Source organism: Scyliorhinus canicula, chromosome 7 (genome assembly GCF_902713615.1).
Source record: "Scyliorhinus canicula chromosome 7, sScyCan1.1, whole genome shotgun sequence".
Taxonomy (NCBI): domain Eukaryota; kingdom Metazoa; phylum Chordata; class Chondrichthyes; order Carcharhiniformes; family Scyliorhinidae; genus Scyliorhinus; species Scyliorhinus canicula.
Window position 1 is genome coordinate 165,629,913 of NC_052152.1, and position 17,387 is coordinate 165,647,299.

The 17,387-nt window shown below is 43.6% G+C and overlaps 1 protein-coding gene across 2 annotated transcripts in view; it reads right to left on the reverse strand.

The window, feature by feature from the left end:
• Positions 1-8,289: 8,289 nt before the first annotated feature.
• LOC119969504 (stathmin-3-like) overlaps positions 8,290-17,387 on the reverse strand; it is an 87,932-nt gene continuing 78,834 nt past the window's right edge. For both annotated transcript variants that reach the window (XM_038803201.1, XM_038803202.1), the window contains 3 exons: positions 17,085-17,254; positions 13,769-13,960; positions 8,290-10,241 (listed from right to left, as the gene is read on the reverse strand). In XM_038803201.1, coding sequence (XP_038659129.1) covers positions 10,182-10,241; positions 13,769-13,960; positions 17,085-17,254 — 422 coding nt within the window. In that variant the 3' untranslated portion in view covers positions 8,290-10,181. The remainder of the gene's footprint in view (positions 10,242-13,768; positions 13,961-17,084; positions 17,255-17,387) is intronic.

A 17,387-nucleotide genomic window follows, 5' to 3' on the forward strand; every position in this document is an offset into this window, starting at 1 on the left:
TCTCTGATATGGGTGTTCTCTGATATGGGGGTTTCTCTGATATGAGTGTTCTCTGATATGGGTGTTCTCTGATATGGGTGTTCTCTGATGTGTGTGTTCTCTGATGTGTGTGTTCTCTGATATGGGTGTTCTCTGATATGGGAGTTCTCTGATATTCGGAGTTCTCTGATATGGGTGTTCTCTGATCTGGGTGTTCTCTGATATGGGGGTTCTTTGATATGGGTGTCCTCTGATATGGGGGGCTTTCTCTGATAAGGGGGATGTTCTGTGATATGGGAATACTCTGATATGGGTGTTCTCAGATATGAGTGTTTTCTGATACGGGGTTTCTCTGATATGAGGAGGTTCTCTGATATGGGGTAATCTCTGATATGGGGAGTTCTCTGATATGGGGATTTCTCTGATACGGGAGTTCTCTGATATTGGGAGTTCTCTGATATGGGGTGTTCTCTGATATGGATGTTTTCTGATATGGGTGTTCTCTGATATGGGGTGTTCTCTGATATGGATGTTTTCTGATATGGGTGTTCTCTGATATGGATGTTTTCTGATATGGGTGTTCTCTGATATGGGGGGTTTCTCTGATATGGGGGATGTTCTGTGATATGGGAGTTCTCTGATATGGGTGTTCTCTGATATGAGTGTTTTCTGATACGGGGTTTCTCTGATATGAGGGGGTTCTCTGATATGGGGTAATCTCTGATATGAGGGGGTTCTCTGATATGGGGGTGTTCTCTGATATGGGATTTCTCTGATATGGGTGTTCTCTGGTATGGGTGTTTTCTGATATGGGAGTTCTCTGATATGCGTGTTCTCTGATATGGGGGTTCTCTGATATGGGGGTTCTCTGATATGGGGAGTTTTCTGATAAAGGTGTTCTCTGATGTGGGAGTTCTCTGATATGGGAAGTTCTCTGATATGGGTGTTCTCTGATATGGGTGTTTTCTGATATGGGTGTTCTCTGATATGAGTGTTCTCTGATACGGGGTTTCTCTGATTTGAGGGGGTTCTCTGATATGGGGTGTTCTCTGATGTGGGTGTTCTCTGATATGGGTGTTCTCTGATATGGGTGTTCTCTGATATGGGGTGTTCTCTGATATGGGGGTTTCTGTGATATGGGGGGATTCTCCGATATGGGGTCATCTCTAATATGAGGGGGTGCTCTGATATGGGGGTTTCTCTGATATGGGGCTTTCTCTGGTATGGGTGTTCTCTGATATGGGGGTTTCTCTGATATGGGGAGTTCTCTGATATGGGTATTCTCTGATATGGGTGTTCTCTGATGTGCGTGTTCTCTGATATGGGGAGTTCTCTGATATGGGTATTCTCTGATATGGGTGTTTTCTGATATGGGTGTTCTCTGATATGGGTGTTCTCTGATATGGGTGTTCTCTGATATGGTTGTTCTTTGATATGGGGGTGTCTCTGATATGGGGAGTTCTCTGGTATTGAAGTGTCTGATACGGGGGTCTCTGACATGGGGTGCCTCTGATGGGGAAATTGTCAAATAACTGACTTTGATTTCTATTTACTGATAGATACATATCTATAATTAAAGATTTTTAAAATTAGAACTTTGTCTTAGGTTTTGGATGAGTTTGGGATGGGGGGTAACTGGAATAGACGCTTAATGAAGGCATCCTAATTTTTATCACGTGATTTAATGCAAACATTAATAAGTGTCATTTTGGGTTCAATTGGCAGGGCATTTCTTGATGGCCGTCATTGGTGAGATCGCAATCCGTTTTTAATGGCACTTAGCTGGAAATGAGCCCACATGAGCTTCTTGTCATTACTGACTGTAATGTCTCGCTGTCTGATTCGCCAGACCTGTACCTCAGCATCGCACCGCTAACAAGGGGGAGCTGCTTTTAAATGCTCCCTGACCACTCACTCTCAGTCAAGACACATGCATGGCAGAGCACAGACCTGTTTCCTGCTTTGTGGATGCCGACCTGGCCAGGCTTCTGGATGTGTAGTTGAGACTGGACATCCTGTTCTCCTGAGGGGGGTCAGAGGACCAGCAGCAGGGTCATGAATACCACCTGGGAGGCATTGGCTGTCAGTGCGGGCAGCATGACCAGGAGGACACCGTCCAATATGGGAAGAAGGCCATCAACCACCGAGCTGTAAGGTTAAGTTACCACCTCTCTCCTGGTGTCAGTCCCGCCTGCCACCCCTCAAATTCCCCCCCCCCCCCCCCCCCCACCATCCCCCCACACAAATCACTGGCTGACACCTCATAGCCTCTCCACATCCAATCTTCCTGCTTGTTCCACAGCAGCCCCAGGCACCCACCAGCACAACTCTCTAATGTCCAATTGTGGTGCCCAACCACGCCACCTGCCCCAAATACTCCTGATCCATCAAGTGCGTGGCTCACAAAGCCCTTTCTTTGTCTCCGCAGGAGAAGGCAGCCCATAATAAGGGGGAAAGGACTAAGACGGGGGTGGGGGAGAGTACCAGAGATCCGAGACCTCGTGGGGTTGAGCGAGGAGAGAGCAGTCACCGACAATGTGGTTGGTCTGCGCCACAGAGGTGAGCATCCATTGCCCCTTCACTCAGATGACCTGTCTCAGTTGTGTTGTTAATGTCAGGCAAAATGATCCTTCCCTCTAACTGACCACATGTCCATTCTCTTGCAGCATCGCCATCTGATGCGACCGGGCCATCCGGAGTCCTATCCCCCAGCCACACCCAAGAAACTACCTCGGAGGAGAGCTCTGAGAAGACCACCATCGAGGCGTCACAGCTATCACCCCCATCTTCCATCAACCCAGAAACACAGTTGACCACATAAGATAAAGAAGATTGAAGATCACTGAGTGATCACTGGGGGAGGCGGGGAGGGGTGTTACAATCTGTAGGTAGGGGGAATGGAAATGACCAATGTTCACTATTACAACATGTTACACCTGATACGTGAAGCGTCTGTCAAGTTAATCTTCACAGCGGGCCTGACTGCACCGCCACCCCCACCCCTTCCGCTCTCCCCACCCTCCACCTCTGGGCACAGTGGTTCAAGATCAAACAATCCCGATGCAGACCCCGCTCAGAGGATGAGTGTGAGCGTACTGTTAGCAGAAAGCAGGAGTCAGACTTTGGCATAAACTGAGGAGCATCAGAGCTTACCTCACAGTGAGTGATCATCACTCTCCTGCCTTGTATATTGACCCACTGACAGTGCCGACAGAGGCCCATCACCCTGGGGTGATGATACACTGACTCTTGGAGGGTGGAACAGGGTAGTTGGGGTGGGGACGGAGGGGACGTTATTTATTTTCTATTCATTTACGGAATGTGGGCGTCGTTGGTTCGGCCAGCATTTATTGCTCATACCTAGTTACCTTTCAGAAGGTGGTGGTGAGTTGACTTCTTCAACCGCTGTACTCCCTGAGGTATGCATACACTCACTGTGTGGTTAGGGAGAGAGTTCCAAGATTTTGCCCCAGAACCAAATGGGCTCATGGTCATCATTAGACTTTTGATTCCATACATTTTATTGAGTTTAAATTCCAGCACCTGCCGTGGGGTTCCAACCTGGGTCCCCAGATCATAATCTTGCATCTCTGGATTACTAGTCCAGTGACATCACCTCCCCCGTGGTGCGGTGGGGAGGGGAGAGGGGGGGGGGGGGGAAGGAGAGGAATGTGGGGAAGGAGGGGAATGGAGGGGAGAGGGTGAGCTGACGGACAAAGCCTCATCCTATTAGAAGAGGATGAGGGCCATCCAGGTCCTCTGGGTATGCTGGAATCTTGTCGCTGCCTTTCCTCCACCCCCCTGGCTCCTGCTGCTGCTCCACCCCGGGCTCATCCACCATCCCCTCCTGGTCCGGCTCCTCCTCCTCAGACGAGGCCCTATGTCCCTCCTCCTCGAGCACAGGGGACCAAAGCCAAGTAGAGAAGGTGGTGAGGGAGGGGGTTACTGGGAGCCTTCCCAAGCTTGCCGGGAGGGGGTTGGTGGTGGGGAGGGGTGTTCAATTTTTGGACCTCCTTCTTTCTTCTGAATGGGGGGGGGGGGGGGGGGGGGGGGGGATATCGATGTTGCTGGACAAAATGGCACCCGATCTGTAAGGAACCTCTTAGTGCGGCCTTGGTGGGGAGAATCTCCCTGAAACCAAAAGAAATGGCAAAGTGCTGTTGAATATCAGGGTATTTCTTGGTGAATACCCCGCTGAACGTGCCTGACAGTGCACTTTAACTTCAGTGCGTCAAATACGCCCCTAGATAGACTTTATAAGGTTGAACTCGCCATTAAATAAACACTTCCATTTATTGTACAACAATTGTTTATATTTTTATTTTTTACTTTTATCGATTGTGTACTTTGACAATTATGTTGTGTATAATTTAGTATTTTGGATATAAAGTTAACAAAAATGAGCTCCTTTTAGAGTGACATGCAGTGACTACGTTTTTGAAGAATTTTCTTTTTCCAAGCATTTGTCTGATGTGAGAAGGACATCTTGGAAACCCTCTTGAAACATTGTGCAAGATGCGTGTTTGGAAACCCTCTTGAAACATTGTGCAAGATGCGTGTTTGGATGTCACCAAACATGAAACATTTGTTAAAATATTAATGCAACCAGCCCTGGAGGGACTGTTGCTCATCATTTTCTCCCTGTCTTTTTTTTTCTCTATTTCATTTCTGCCCACTCTTGATATTCCCTGGGGTAGCTGTTACCATAGCAGGAGCCAGGCTGTCTCAGTTTCAGAGTTCTCCTGAAGCTACTTTGCTGATGTAATTGCCTGTGATAATTATGCCATATTGCATGAGAAAATTGTACCATGTAAAAATTACAGCTCCATCTCCCCGCATTTTCAGCTATCAAGTGAAATGCTTCGAACAGCTACAAAATGTCACAAAACCAAGCCCTCCCTTTTTTGAGGACATGGGAAGCAGCTGGTGGCACATTATTTCTGATCCTGAAGACAAATATATATTCATATTTGGAAAATATTCAGAAGTGATAAAACCAGATTTGGGAAATATGTGTGTCATCTCGTTTTATCTCTGATACTCCCTGAAGAATGAGTGTATGTTTACAGAGCCCAGCTTTTTTGTTGGAACTTATTGCTTTCATGAAACCATGGCTTGGTTTCTCTGGCCCCTCCCACTGGTGGGATCTTCCGGTCCTGCCAAAGTGCTTTTTCCGAGTCAGTTCAGGTTTAATGGGCCGAATGACCTCCTTTTCTGCACTGTAGAAATTCTATGATTCTATTCTATGAATTACTTCAGGTGTTCCATAAGGGGGTGCATAAATGAAATTAAAATTGTGTGGGATACTCTGGGGGTTATTATAGCTGAGCCATCAGAGGTTCAGGGAAACTAGAAATACTGGCTCAGATATAAATTGGAGAGTCTGCAGCTGGGTCATTTTACAGTAGTTTTGTGAGTGAAGCCCCTCGAAAATGTGAATGTGTAAAGGGTGCCAGTTGTAAGTTTTAACGAAGGAAGAAAGTGGTCCAAAAATTAAACAATTTAAGTCCAGTCCTTGTTGTAATGTAGAAAACAGGACAGCAGATTTATGCATGGCCAGGTCCCACAACCAGTAAAGTGAAAAGGGCTGTAAAATTTGCTTTTAAAGATGTTGTTTGGGTGATAAATATTGGCCAGGACATTTGAGAGAGATGTGGGGCGGGATTCTCCGACCCCCCGCCGGGCGGCGAAGTCCTTTTGGCCCCGGCTGGCGTGGCGCCAAAGGCTGTTCACGCCAGCCGGTGGAGTGGGAACCACTCCGGCGCGGCCCTAGCCCCTCAATGTGAGGGCTTGGCCCCTAAAGGTGCGGAGACTTCTGCACCTTTGGGACGGCCCGACGCCGGAGTAGTTCACACCACTCCAACACGCTGGGACCCCCGCCCCACCGGGTTGGGGAGAATCCCGGCCGTGGTCTGTTTTTCGTCTAAAGTGCCATGGTTTTGCAACAAACTGAGAGTGCCTTGGTTTCATCCAAACACAGCACCTCTGAGTGTGCAGTGCTGAGTTTCAGCATAGATTAGCGGCTCTGATGTGGGACTTACAAACAACCTTGACTCAAAGGCATGCTAACCACAGAGCCATGGCTGACAGTTTGAATATCTGCCTTGCCAAAATCTGCAGTGCATGGTAAGGAATGAAAGAGTTGTGTTTGGCATGGGCAAGCAGTAAAAAAAACAGGTTAAAATGTGTGCATGTTTGGTTTATCTGTCAGGTAAATTATAATTCCACAGTGATTGCTTGCTTAAGTTGCTCCATATTCTTTAGAACCTACTCCTAACTCATGTCAGTACCAGACACAGAATTAATCCCATGCACTCGTCTGAAATCCTTAGCCTTTTCACTCCTCACCCACAAACTGAGAACAGCCCTGCCTCTCGATAGTGCTGGCTGATTGCAAACGTCATCAACTGCGAACTGGTACCTGACTCAGGTGCTGAAGTCCCAGGTTTCAACCTTCAATGGAAAATGTGGACAACCCTCAAACACATGAGGACAGGTCAGGGAAGATGCGGCCACTTGCTTCACAAGTGGAACAGCTCAAATCGTGACCGTGGCCATCCAAATCGGACCATTACCCATATACTGTAATGAAGTTCTGCTCTCAGACATCCATTCCTGGTAGTGTCACAACCTTTCACACTGTGCCAACTGAGGGGAGGCAGGAAAACATTCTTGTATCTACCTCCTCCAGCAGCACCCCTCTCCCTTAATTAACTATCAAAAGGGAAGCTCAAAGACCTTTTCATTACTTTATCACAAATATCATCAGTTTTCTGCTGCACATATATTTTGTTTTCCTTTAGCTTCTGTCAATCACTTTTTTTATTGGCCCCGAGGGCCTTTGGAAATGTCAAAAAACAAATTTAAAATGGCAGCCTCACAGCGAAATGACAAAGATGGACTGGGAGCTAATTAAGTATAACTAAATTAAGTAAATTGTATAAAGTTGGCCCAGCATGATATCAGCAAGTGCTGATATGTTGCCACTTGTTGAAGAATTCAAAGTTATGGGCTATAATTTTGGTTGTTAATTAAACCATTAAGGGATTCAAGAAAACATCTTTACTCAGATAGTAATGAAAATGTGGAACTACCTATTACATTTAGTGATGTGAATAACAGGTGCACACAAGAGAAGACTAGATAAATACATGAGAGAGAAAAAAAACTAGGAGAATATGTTGATGGAATTAGATGATATAAAGGATGGGGTACAGCATAAATGCAGGTATTGATCTTTTGGGCTGAATGGCCTTTGCTTGTGCTGTGAAATTCTATGTAAATCGGTGCAATCACATTGTTCTAAGATTTTTGTGCCCATATTAGAATGTTTCCCTCATGCTTGACTCTTAAAGAAGCACATATAATGTGAACTTGCTTCTTTGCTCGACAAACGCCACCCAACAATAAAAAAAACCTTAACAATTAATGAACACAATTGAAAACCTTCATAAGTATTGCAAACAAAATAGTTTGCCAAAGTCAGTGTGATAGGAAATCAGGCTTACTGATTGGAAAAGAAACTCAGAGGTGAAGCCGGGAGGGTTATGGGGATCCTTTCGCTATCCACCCTGGTAAAATGAAATAGGTGAAGTGGATGAATGGTTAGAGATGAAATGAGTGAAAACAAAGCACAAAGCATGCATGTTTTGAGTTGGGTGTTGACAGAGTTTGAGATAGGGTTACTACTGGGAATGAAGGGTGGTAGGATAGGGAATGGTGACTGGGAAAGTGAAGGAGAGCTGTATATGATGGGGAGAAAGCATGAGTGATAAGAGAATGGGAACAAAGTTGCTGAAGATAACATTTGCCACCGCTCCCCCCCCCCCCCCCCCCCCCCCCCCACCCCACCCCACAGCCACATAAGTAGCCTGAAGCTATTGGTGGCTCCTTTGCCTGCCACACTACATATGTCCATCGCTTCCTACCAGAAAGGAAAGGAGAAAACTAAGGGCAGAGGAGCAAGAGAGCAAATTGAGATCGAAAGGAGTTAAGGGAAGAGAAGCAAAAGAAAAGGTAAAAAACAGACAGCGGCAGAAGCAGAAGAGAAGAGACAGGATTTAGCAACATGAAGACATTCGAGACAGGTGAATGAGTGACCAGATTATACAATTTACTACCTGCAACACAATAAGCTAAGAATTCAAACGCATACCGTAAAGTGACACTGCATCATTTTATTGCAAAATGATTGTCATACCTTGGCTGCTGATTGACTTCTACATGTTGAGAATGGACTTGCCATAAATGAATGTCAAAGAATATAGCAATGCAAGAAAAGACAATCAAAATAAATAGCAGTGCAAGTACTTCTGGATTATATTGTGTATTTTATTTCGTAACCACATGTAGCACACTACAACAATTTTGAACTGACATTAAAATGCACGTTATGGAACCTAAAATGGGTGGGCAAGAATCTTCAGGGTGATCATCCTCCTGTGACTTTTAACTGTGAGATAGAAGAGATTTGTTAACATCCCCCTAAAAAGCCCAAAGAATTCAAATACAAACACGTCAATAAATAGCAAGATCTAATCAAGTGATTAAAAACATGCCACCTTCAAGTACAGTTAGTAGATGAAAGTACCTAGCACCATTTACGGTCTTACCCTGACTCTAGTTTCAAGTCCGATAGGCAAATATACAAACTGTCAGAGTTCGAGGTGAAATGGCACATAATCAAATGAGATGATAGCAAAGTACAGTGTTACAGATTAAAGGTTATGTACCAGCTTGCCGAACACAATCTCTTGAAAGGAAATGGGGCAAGATTTATCTGGCCGTTCACGCGCAGGTTTCCTGGTGGCGGGGTGTGAATTCAATGGCAACCCCGTTGACAATGGTGGGACCAGAAGATCCAAGAGCGGACTGCCTCCCACCGCCTCCCGCTACCACGAAACCCACGGCCGGTGGGTCGGTAAATCCCACCTTAGGTATTTACAAAGTAATTTTCAAAGTCAGATACTCCACACCAAACAAACGATCCGTAACTTAAACAGCTTTATATTTGGCAAACCATTTCTACTCAGCACAGCTACAGCAGTAATAAGACAAAAATTCAGCTGGATAATTTAGGAATTTCTCACACATACAATTAACCATTTACTTTTTGCGGGGAGACTAATTTCACCAAAAGTGTTGCTTACTTACATGGAAGTTTTCCCCCTCTTTAGTGAGCATAAGATATAGAAAGAGTTTGTTTAATCTGACAGCTGTACTATACAATGTTACCAATGATGTTTTCTATTTATAGATGGAACTTACTCCATGTATTAACAAGTTCAACCCACAACATCAACTGCCAAATAGATAGGCCTGTTGAAGGCCTAGATATTTTTATGCTCTCTAAAGATAAAAAGGCCTAATGGACAGCAACAGGTCATAATTAAGCTGTGATACTTCCACAGAATAATTAATTGGCATTCACTTATATATTTGTTAAATTATTAAGTTAACGATAACTTTAAATATAACCATTACGAAATAAGAGAACATTTAAATAATAAAAAGTTTATTTTAAAATATATTTTTAACATATCTGTTCAGATATATGGTTGAGAAACAGTTAGTCACCTTTATCTATTTGATTTGATGAATTTGACCTGAATTACATAAATTATTGGCATAAATCATTATTTGCATCAGAGATGTTCAGTTTGTCTTCAAATGGCTGAAAATTCTAACAACGGCAGCATGCTAGGGATAAATTAAAGAATAACCTCCTTCAAATGTGGGGATTAAGAAAGCAGCTGCAATGACTATACTGTAATATAACCCTTCAAAAACTGGCAATGCTCGTGTACCCATAATAATATCAATAAAAACCCAATGGTAAATTACATATGGGATATAAAACATTAATTCATTGGTAAACCTTTTTTAATTGTAGGTTGAATCTGTTAATCAATATAATGCATCTATATATACACATGTTAAAATACATTGGCAGATTATGATGTCAATAACAATTAATACTCTGAATGTTTTAAATATCATTAGATTATTGATATTTTGCTGATTTTTGCCTGCTTACAACTTTCTGTATTGCACATGAAATAAGAACCAATAATCTGAATGCAAAAAAGCATGAACTATTATATAGAAGTACTGAATTCAGAAACAAAATTTGTATCTTGATAGCCAGGATATTATTATTAGATTCGTTCCAGGGTGGTCTTCACAAAGTGATAGAAAGACGATTAGCCAGAAAGTTCCTCTCGTAGCACCTTGTTCCTACGGACCTCAGCTGCATGCCTTTCCTATCGCACAAAATGCACAAATTATAGAAGACAGCATACCAAAACAACTCATCTTAAAAATGAAATTCTTTCATTGTCATCAGTTTCTATTCGTTTTAAGCACATGCGCCCAGTTTGAGACAAACGTGAAATTAGGATGCAGAATCTTTCTCCGTTTGGTGCAGTCGATGGGTTATCCGATTTGTTTGATAATCCAAAAAAGATCTCATAAAAAATGGTCAGACGAGCTTCACTGTTCCCAACGGCCTGGAATAAGAAGTGTTCTGCTCTGCAGGTATTTAAAATTAGCTTTGTGGATTCCTGAAGGTGCGCAAGGTCTTTAGATTTCTGTTGAATGTGAATACTGTATTCTATGATTTTCCATTATTATCAATCCATTTGTTTCTGTTTTCAATTTAAAAAAAAATCTGTAATCACTTTTGAAAGTTGGAATAAGGATAACCAGAAACATGCCAATAACTGCTGGTGGTCACTAGGAGTGTGTCTGTCCAGGAGAGGTCACCAAAAATGGCTCAATGTCTGCCTGGGGACCCCCTCACAGAAAGATTTGGAAGCTGCCACCTGTGATACGGTAAGGGTCATGAAAAAATATCATCCTGAGTGGACTGGTTTATTTGAATTGCACACTAAGTTGGCATTCTCTAATTGGGTTGCTATCAACAACAATTTAAAGAAAATTAATTATAAAAGATCATTTTATTTTAGTGCATGAGTATTGCAGAGACTTTACTTGTTGTTAAACAACATGATGTGAAATTCTCCCCGTGTCTGTGTGGGTCTCACTCCCACAACCCAAAGATGTGCAGGGTAGGTGGATTGGCCACGCTCAATTGCCACATAATTGGAAAAAAAGAATTGGGTACTTTAAATTTTTTTTAAAACAATATGGCGTGAGACAAAATTTTTCAGATAAAGTACAAACAAAGCAGTTTGAGAAAACGTTAAAGTTTTGATTGTTATTTGATTATTCATTTTGCAGTTTAGCGGTCTTTTCTGAGTCAGAGTCTATGGTCAGAGCTATAACCCCTAACACCTTACTGTGGTTCCATTTTTGATGTTAATTATGGGTGTTGCTTGTCTGAGATTGCATGATTGATGCACAGCTCCTAATGGTAATAGGTACTTCAGCACAAACTGCAGCAAGCAGAGAACATTTACATTAAAAAAATCATTTATAGTTTTGCTGCATACTACGTGTAAATGTATTTCGAGAAATTCTTCATTCCTCAATCTATTCACTGGGTGACTTGATGACCCAACTCATCCACTAATACAATGCAACAGTGGGTTGTACTGACTGGAATTAAACACAGACATATATATATATATAAAATAACTCAGCATTATGTACTAAATTAATGTCTTAAGAATATGGCAAAATATCATTTCAACTGAATATGTCAACTTTTTCATACTTTTTTCCATGGCTTCATAGTTAGATGCGAGACCCTTATGGTGCAGTGAGTAGCATCCCAAACCCTCAGCCAGAAACATTCAAGTCCCACCCCAGGACATGATGGTAAAGGGATTTGTGTTCAGAACGCAGCCCAGCAGATTGATTATCAACCTGCACATCTTTCCAACACACGGCAATGGCAGACAGTAAGAGATGGAGAAATTCCTGGTCATCCATATGATGGAAAAAAATTTGAAGCCTCTACTATGACTATCTTAAATGCCAGACTACGTTATACACGCAAGAATACATGTTGCCACAGCCACTCGGTGAACTTTAACGTACCACTGCTACATAATTAGTTGAAGAAAGTGGAAACCTGTTAACATCAGATCATGGATTTGAAATTGGCCCTCATCACTCAAGTTTCACAGATGAGAAACCAGTGCCAAGAGAACCAATTTTGGGAACCAAGATCCTGGGCGGGTTTCTCTGAGCCCGGGCCAGGCCAGAGAATCACACCAACCGGTGCGAATGGCGCCTTGCAGCCCCGATGCCGGGACACGATTCTCCGCAGAGCAGAGAATCAACGGCATTGGCGCTGGTGCAATCGGCGCGCCACTGGCCGGGGGCCGCTCTATGGGGCCCCTTCCGGTGATTCTCGGCCTGGGATGGGCCGAGCGACCGTATCAAAACACCCGAGTCCCGCCTGCGCCATTCAAATCTGCTCTTAGCCGGCGGGACCTCGGCGTGGAAGGGTCCGGAGTCGGCCAGTCGGGGGGGAGGGGTGTCCGACCCGAGGGGGGGGGGGGGGTGCCTCTGCTGTGGCCTGGCCCGCGATCGGGGCCCACCGATCGGCGGGCCAACCTTTCGGCCTGGGGGCATCCTTTCTTCCGTGCCGGCCCCTGTAGCCCTGCGCCATGTTGCGTCAGGGGCGGCGCGGAGAAGGGAGCCACTGCGCATGAGCATGTTGGTGCCGATTCCACTGCGCGTGTGCGGACCCCGTGGCGCCCAGTTGACGCCGGGATCAGCAGCTGGAGCCGCCTGGGTTGCTCCAGTGCTGTGGTGGTCCCCTGTAGGGGCCAAAATTTCTGATCCTGAGGCCATGTTGACGCCGTCGAGAAACACGGTGGCGTTTCTAATGGCATCAACACTTAGCCTCAGGATCAGAGAATCACGCCCCCTATGCCCAAAGTACAGCTGCCTGACAGAAAACTGACCTGATAATAGATTCAGCAATTACTCAAGTTTCTTATTTTTGTAGATCCGTCATTTACTTTAGGTGCCTTTCCAGTGAGGCAAGTGGCCTGATATATTTTTTAAATGAGCAACCTGTCTCTGGAAAAAGCTGCCAAATAATATTACTGAGGCCCAGGTCCAATTTGGGACTGTCCTCAGGCCGCCTGACTGAGAGCTGCACTCTGTACTCAGCACCAATTTCAAGACCTAAAGGAAATTAAACTGTTATACGCTTGAGGTTTATTTTGATAACATTTACTAATAGTCCATTTCTGAGCATAAAATTTTAATTATTTTCCTTTGTAAAGTTAAGAGATGTTTTCACTATGTTATTATTCAGTAAAATTCCTGAAAAATTAAAGAATAATCAGGTTTTAAAAAAATCGATACTTGTTAAAATGAATGCTTTCATCGGTTGTTACCGTAAAAGCGCATTAAGGGTATGGTAGATATAGTCAGAATGAAATTTGCAAAACTTATTACATTTATAAACAGAGGAAGGTAAAGTAATATTATAACATCACTGTTCATGCTTACTACTATAAACCTATAGCTTTTAATAGCAGTGAAGGCCACAATTATACATACTAGAGATCCATGTGTGAGTTGGAAGAAGAGTGAGAAGAAGGTGAGGCAGTTCTTCCCCAACTTGATGACGATGAATTATTTGTGAAACTACAAACCTATCTGGATGCACCAAACTAAAATCTACCTATCACATCCCACTAGAAACAGAAACACTCTCAAACGTCTTTCTCCTGGATAAATATCTAAAAAATATAGCCATGAGAACCAGCAATTATTTGCTATTTTATTAGGAAGAAATTCAACCCATTTTGAGTTAGCTACTTTTAAAGTATTAAATATAATTTAAAGGAATTAAAATACTTGCCTTCTCACGAAAACGATCCTTGAGGGCAGCTATATGGGCTTTGCGATTTTCGTTACAAATTTCCATCTTCTGATTTAACTTTCTTTCAGTGGTTCTGCTGAAGTCGCAGTTATCCACAATCGCCCTGTGTAGAACTATGCGCCTATGTTGCTGCTTTTCTGCAAGTTGCTGCAGAAGTTGCATCTCCTGGGACTGTGAATTCACATAATGATAATCGTTATGCCGAGGTAAGTGGGATAGATAGCAGATAGCAGCAAAAACGTTCCGCTGGCCTCAAAGAAAGCGGCCCAAAAAAGAATTCAATGAATTCTACAGCGTGGATTAACCCTTTCCTCACATCAGTTTATTTCAGATGTCAGGTCCAGAGGATCTCCAAGAGACAGGCAGGGTTGATGTTTACGAGCAGGGTAAACAGCCAATCACACTGAAACACGATCAATCAACAGCAAACCTGAAGATATGAAACACTGAATCCCCTCCTCTTTAATTTTAGATTTTTATGACCACAAAATAAATGATTGGGAAAAAAGAATGAGATTAAAGCAGATGATTAAATATCAAGCACGAGCAGCACAGTGGCGCAGTGGGTTAGCCCTGTTGCCTCACGGCGCCGAGGTCCCAGGTTCGATCCCGGCTCTGGGTCACTGTCCGTGTGGAGTTTGCACATTCTCCCCATGTTTGCATGGGTTTCGCCCCCACAACCCAAAGATGTGCAGGCTAGGTGGATTGGCCACGCTAAATTGCCCCTTAATTGTAAAAAGTGAATTGGGTACTCTAAATTTATTTTTAAAATAAATAAATAAATAAATATTTAATAAATAAATAAAAAACAAACTTTTTAAAAAATGAAAATATGGAGAATTTCATATCATAATGGAGATATTTGGCATTTAACAAATATAAAATCACTCTTTCAGTGCAAGTGAAGTTGTTTATCAGTAATTGTGAATTGAATACACCGTTAATAAAACACAGTTACATCTTATTCAACAAGTATAACTTTTTCAATGGTATTTACAGCAAAACTAAGGCTCAAATTTTCCAGTTCTCCACCCCAGATTTTCTTAGGACCGAGGTGGCAACCATTGGTCACCAGGAGGACCTTCCGGTCCTACCAATGTCAATAGCAATTTGCATGGCTCACTTGTCCCGCCATTAAGGAACCCGCAGCAGGGTCAACCTCAGTGGGATCAGAAGATTCATCTGCAGGAAGGTGTGGAAAATCCTGCATTAGCGTGTAAGACTGGAAGTTCTTACCAGCAAATTCTGGAGAATGCACATAAGAACATAATGTGAGTGATCATTTGCTCCTTAGAGCCTACTCCATCGTTCCACAAGATCGTGCCACCTGGACAACGTAGCACTGCCAGCCTGGCACCCTGGCACCTTCAGCCTGGCAATGCCAGGTTGGCACCCAGGTGGCACTGCCAAGCTGCCCAGGTGGTACTGCCAGTTGACAGGGGCATTGCCATGGTGCCAGGCTGGCACTACCAAGTGCCAAGCTGTCATGTTTTGCACGGCAGAGATTAGGCAGGGGGTGTCATGCATGGGGGCCCTCCCGAGGACACTCTTGTGGTGAGCTTTGGCTTGGGGGAGGTTCGCAGGTCACGTCAGGAGCTCAGGACTTTTTAAAATGGTGTCCCGATCTCTCCTTGCACTGAGGAGTTCTGGCGAGTGGAGCGCCTCAGTGCCGAGAACGGGGCTAAGTGTGGCCTTGGCCACTCGTTCCTCGCTGAGGCTCCTGATCTAGCCGGATGTGCATTTGATAGAGCTCCGAATGCCAGGAAACATCGGGCTATTGCACGCTACGGAACTCTGTCCTCATTCAGGTCGATCGCACACAACATTTCTTAATTCCCGTAGTACCCCAACATCTTTTGACCTCTGTTTTGAATATTCTCAATATCTAAGCACCTACTACTGTCTGGGGTGGAAAATTACAAATATTTACAATCCTCTGACTGAAAGAAACTCCTTATCACCGTCCTAATTGCACAACCCTGTGATCTGTACCAGGGAAAACATTTTTTCAGCATCTATCCTGTCCAGCTACTTAGAGTTTCATGTTTCAATTAGATGACTCCTTCTGCCAAGCTCCAAGGAATATGGATCTAGTCTACTCAATGTCTTCTCATAGGATAGTCCCTTCATTCCATGAGCCAGTCTTAACATAGAACATAGAAAATGCAGCACAGAACTTGTGAACCTTTGTTGCACTCCCTCTCGGGCAAGTATGTCCTGCCTTAGGCAAGGAGACAGAAACTGCAGACAGTACTGCAGGTGTAGCCTCGCCAGTGTCTTGTATGATTGTAGTTAAGAATTCTTTACTTTTCCAATCTATTTGTAATGAAAGCTAGCATACCAGTTGGCATGCACAGTTAAATGCAGAAATCCAGAAGTTGCTATCGGTGATTTTAAGCTTCTCCAGAGGGTGCACGGTTGAGATTCCCCCAGAATGCAATCAATTGGAAATCTTTCAGTGGAGTAATGATGGCAAATGCTGACAGGTTTGAAGTCATTATTTTAAAAAGTCCTTGGCATTCAGTTCAACAGAAACTGTTTCCACTTGCAGAAGGGACAATAACCAAAGGACACAGATTTAAGGTAAGTGACAAAATAACCATTGGGGAAATTATTTATAGGCTTCAAGTTGTTATGATCCAGAATGCATTGCTTGAAAGGATAATGGAAGCAGATTCAGTAGTAGCTTTCAAGAGGGAATTGGATACAGCCATTAAAGGAAAATGTTAAGGTCCATGTGAAAGAAAAGGGGAGCTAACACAGACTATTCTATTTCAATCATGTTTCACTGGACAGAATGGTCTCTTCCTTTGTTCAGTAATAAGCCTTACAACACCAGGTTAAAGTCCAACAGGTTTGTTTCAAACACGAGCTTTCGGAGCACTGCTCCTTCCTCAGGTGAATGAAGAGATAGCTCTACATTCACCTGAGTAAGGAGCAGTGCTCCGAAAGATCGTGTTTGAAACAAACCTGTTGGAATTTAACCTGGTGTTGTAAGACTTCTTCCTGGGCTCACCCTAGTCCAACGCCGGCATCTCCACATCATGTCTTCCTTTGTTGTATCATTTCTATAATCAGTGACGTAAAGGTAACATTTTCTACTCACCTGTGACTACAATTAGACAAATTCACTTTCAAATCCATAAGCCTGCGGGAAACTGGAGACTTAAGAATAACATTATTTGTGGAAAAACTGAGTTGGGGGGGGGGGGGGGTGGGGGGGCGTGGGGGTGTGGGGAGAAGGGGAGGAAAGTTCAATTTACCACCTGCAAATGAAACCGGCATTGTTGTTTACCTTCCTCCTGTCCTCAGCAGCATCCAGCTGTTGCTGGAGTTCCTCCAAAGAGATCTCCTTTTTCTTTGGTGAGACAGGATGGTCAGGTGACAAATCGGTGGATTGGGGCTTCAGGATTACTTCAAAAGCTTGTCCAGATGCACGCTTGTTAATTGCTTTCACTTCCATATCTAAAGCAAGAAGAGATATTTGAAGTAGGGTACTTGTAAGTCAATTGTAGCATTGGGTGAGAGTTAAGCTCAGGATTCATTATCGCCACTTTGTTCCTTCATATAACCTGTAAAATTATCAACAATACTTATT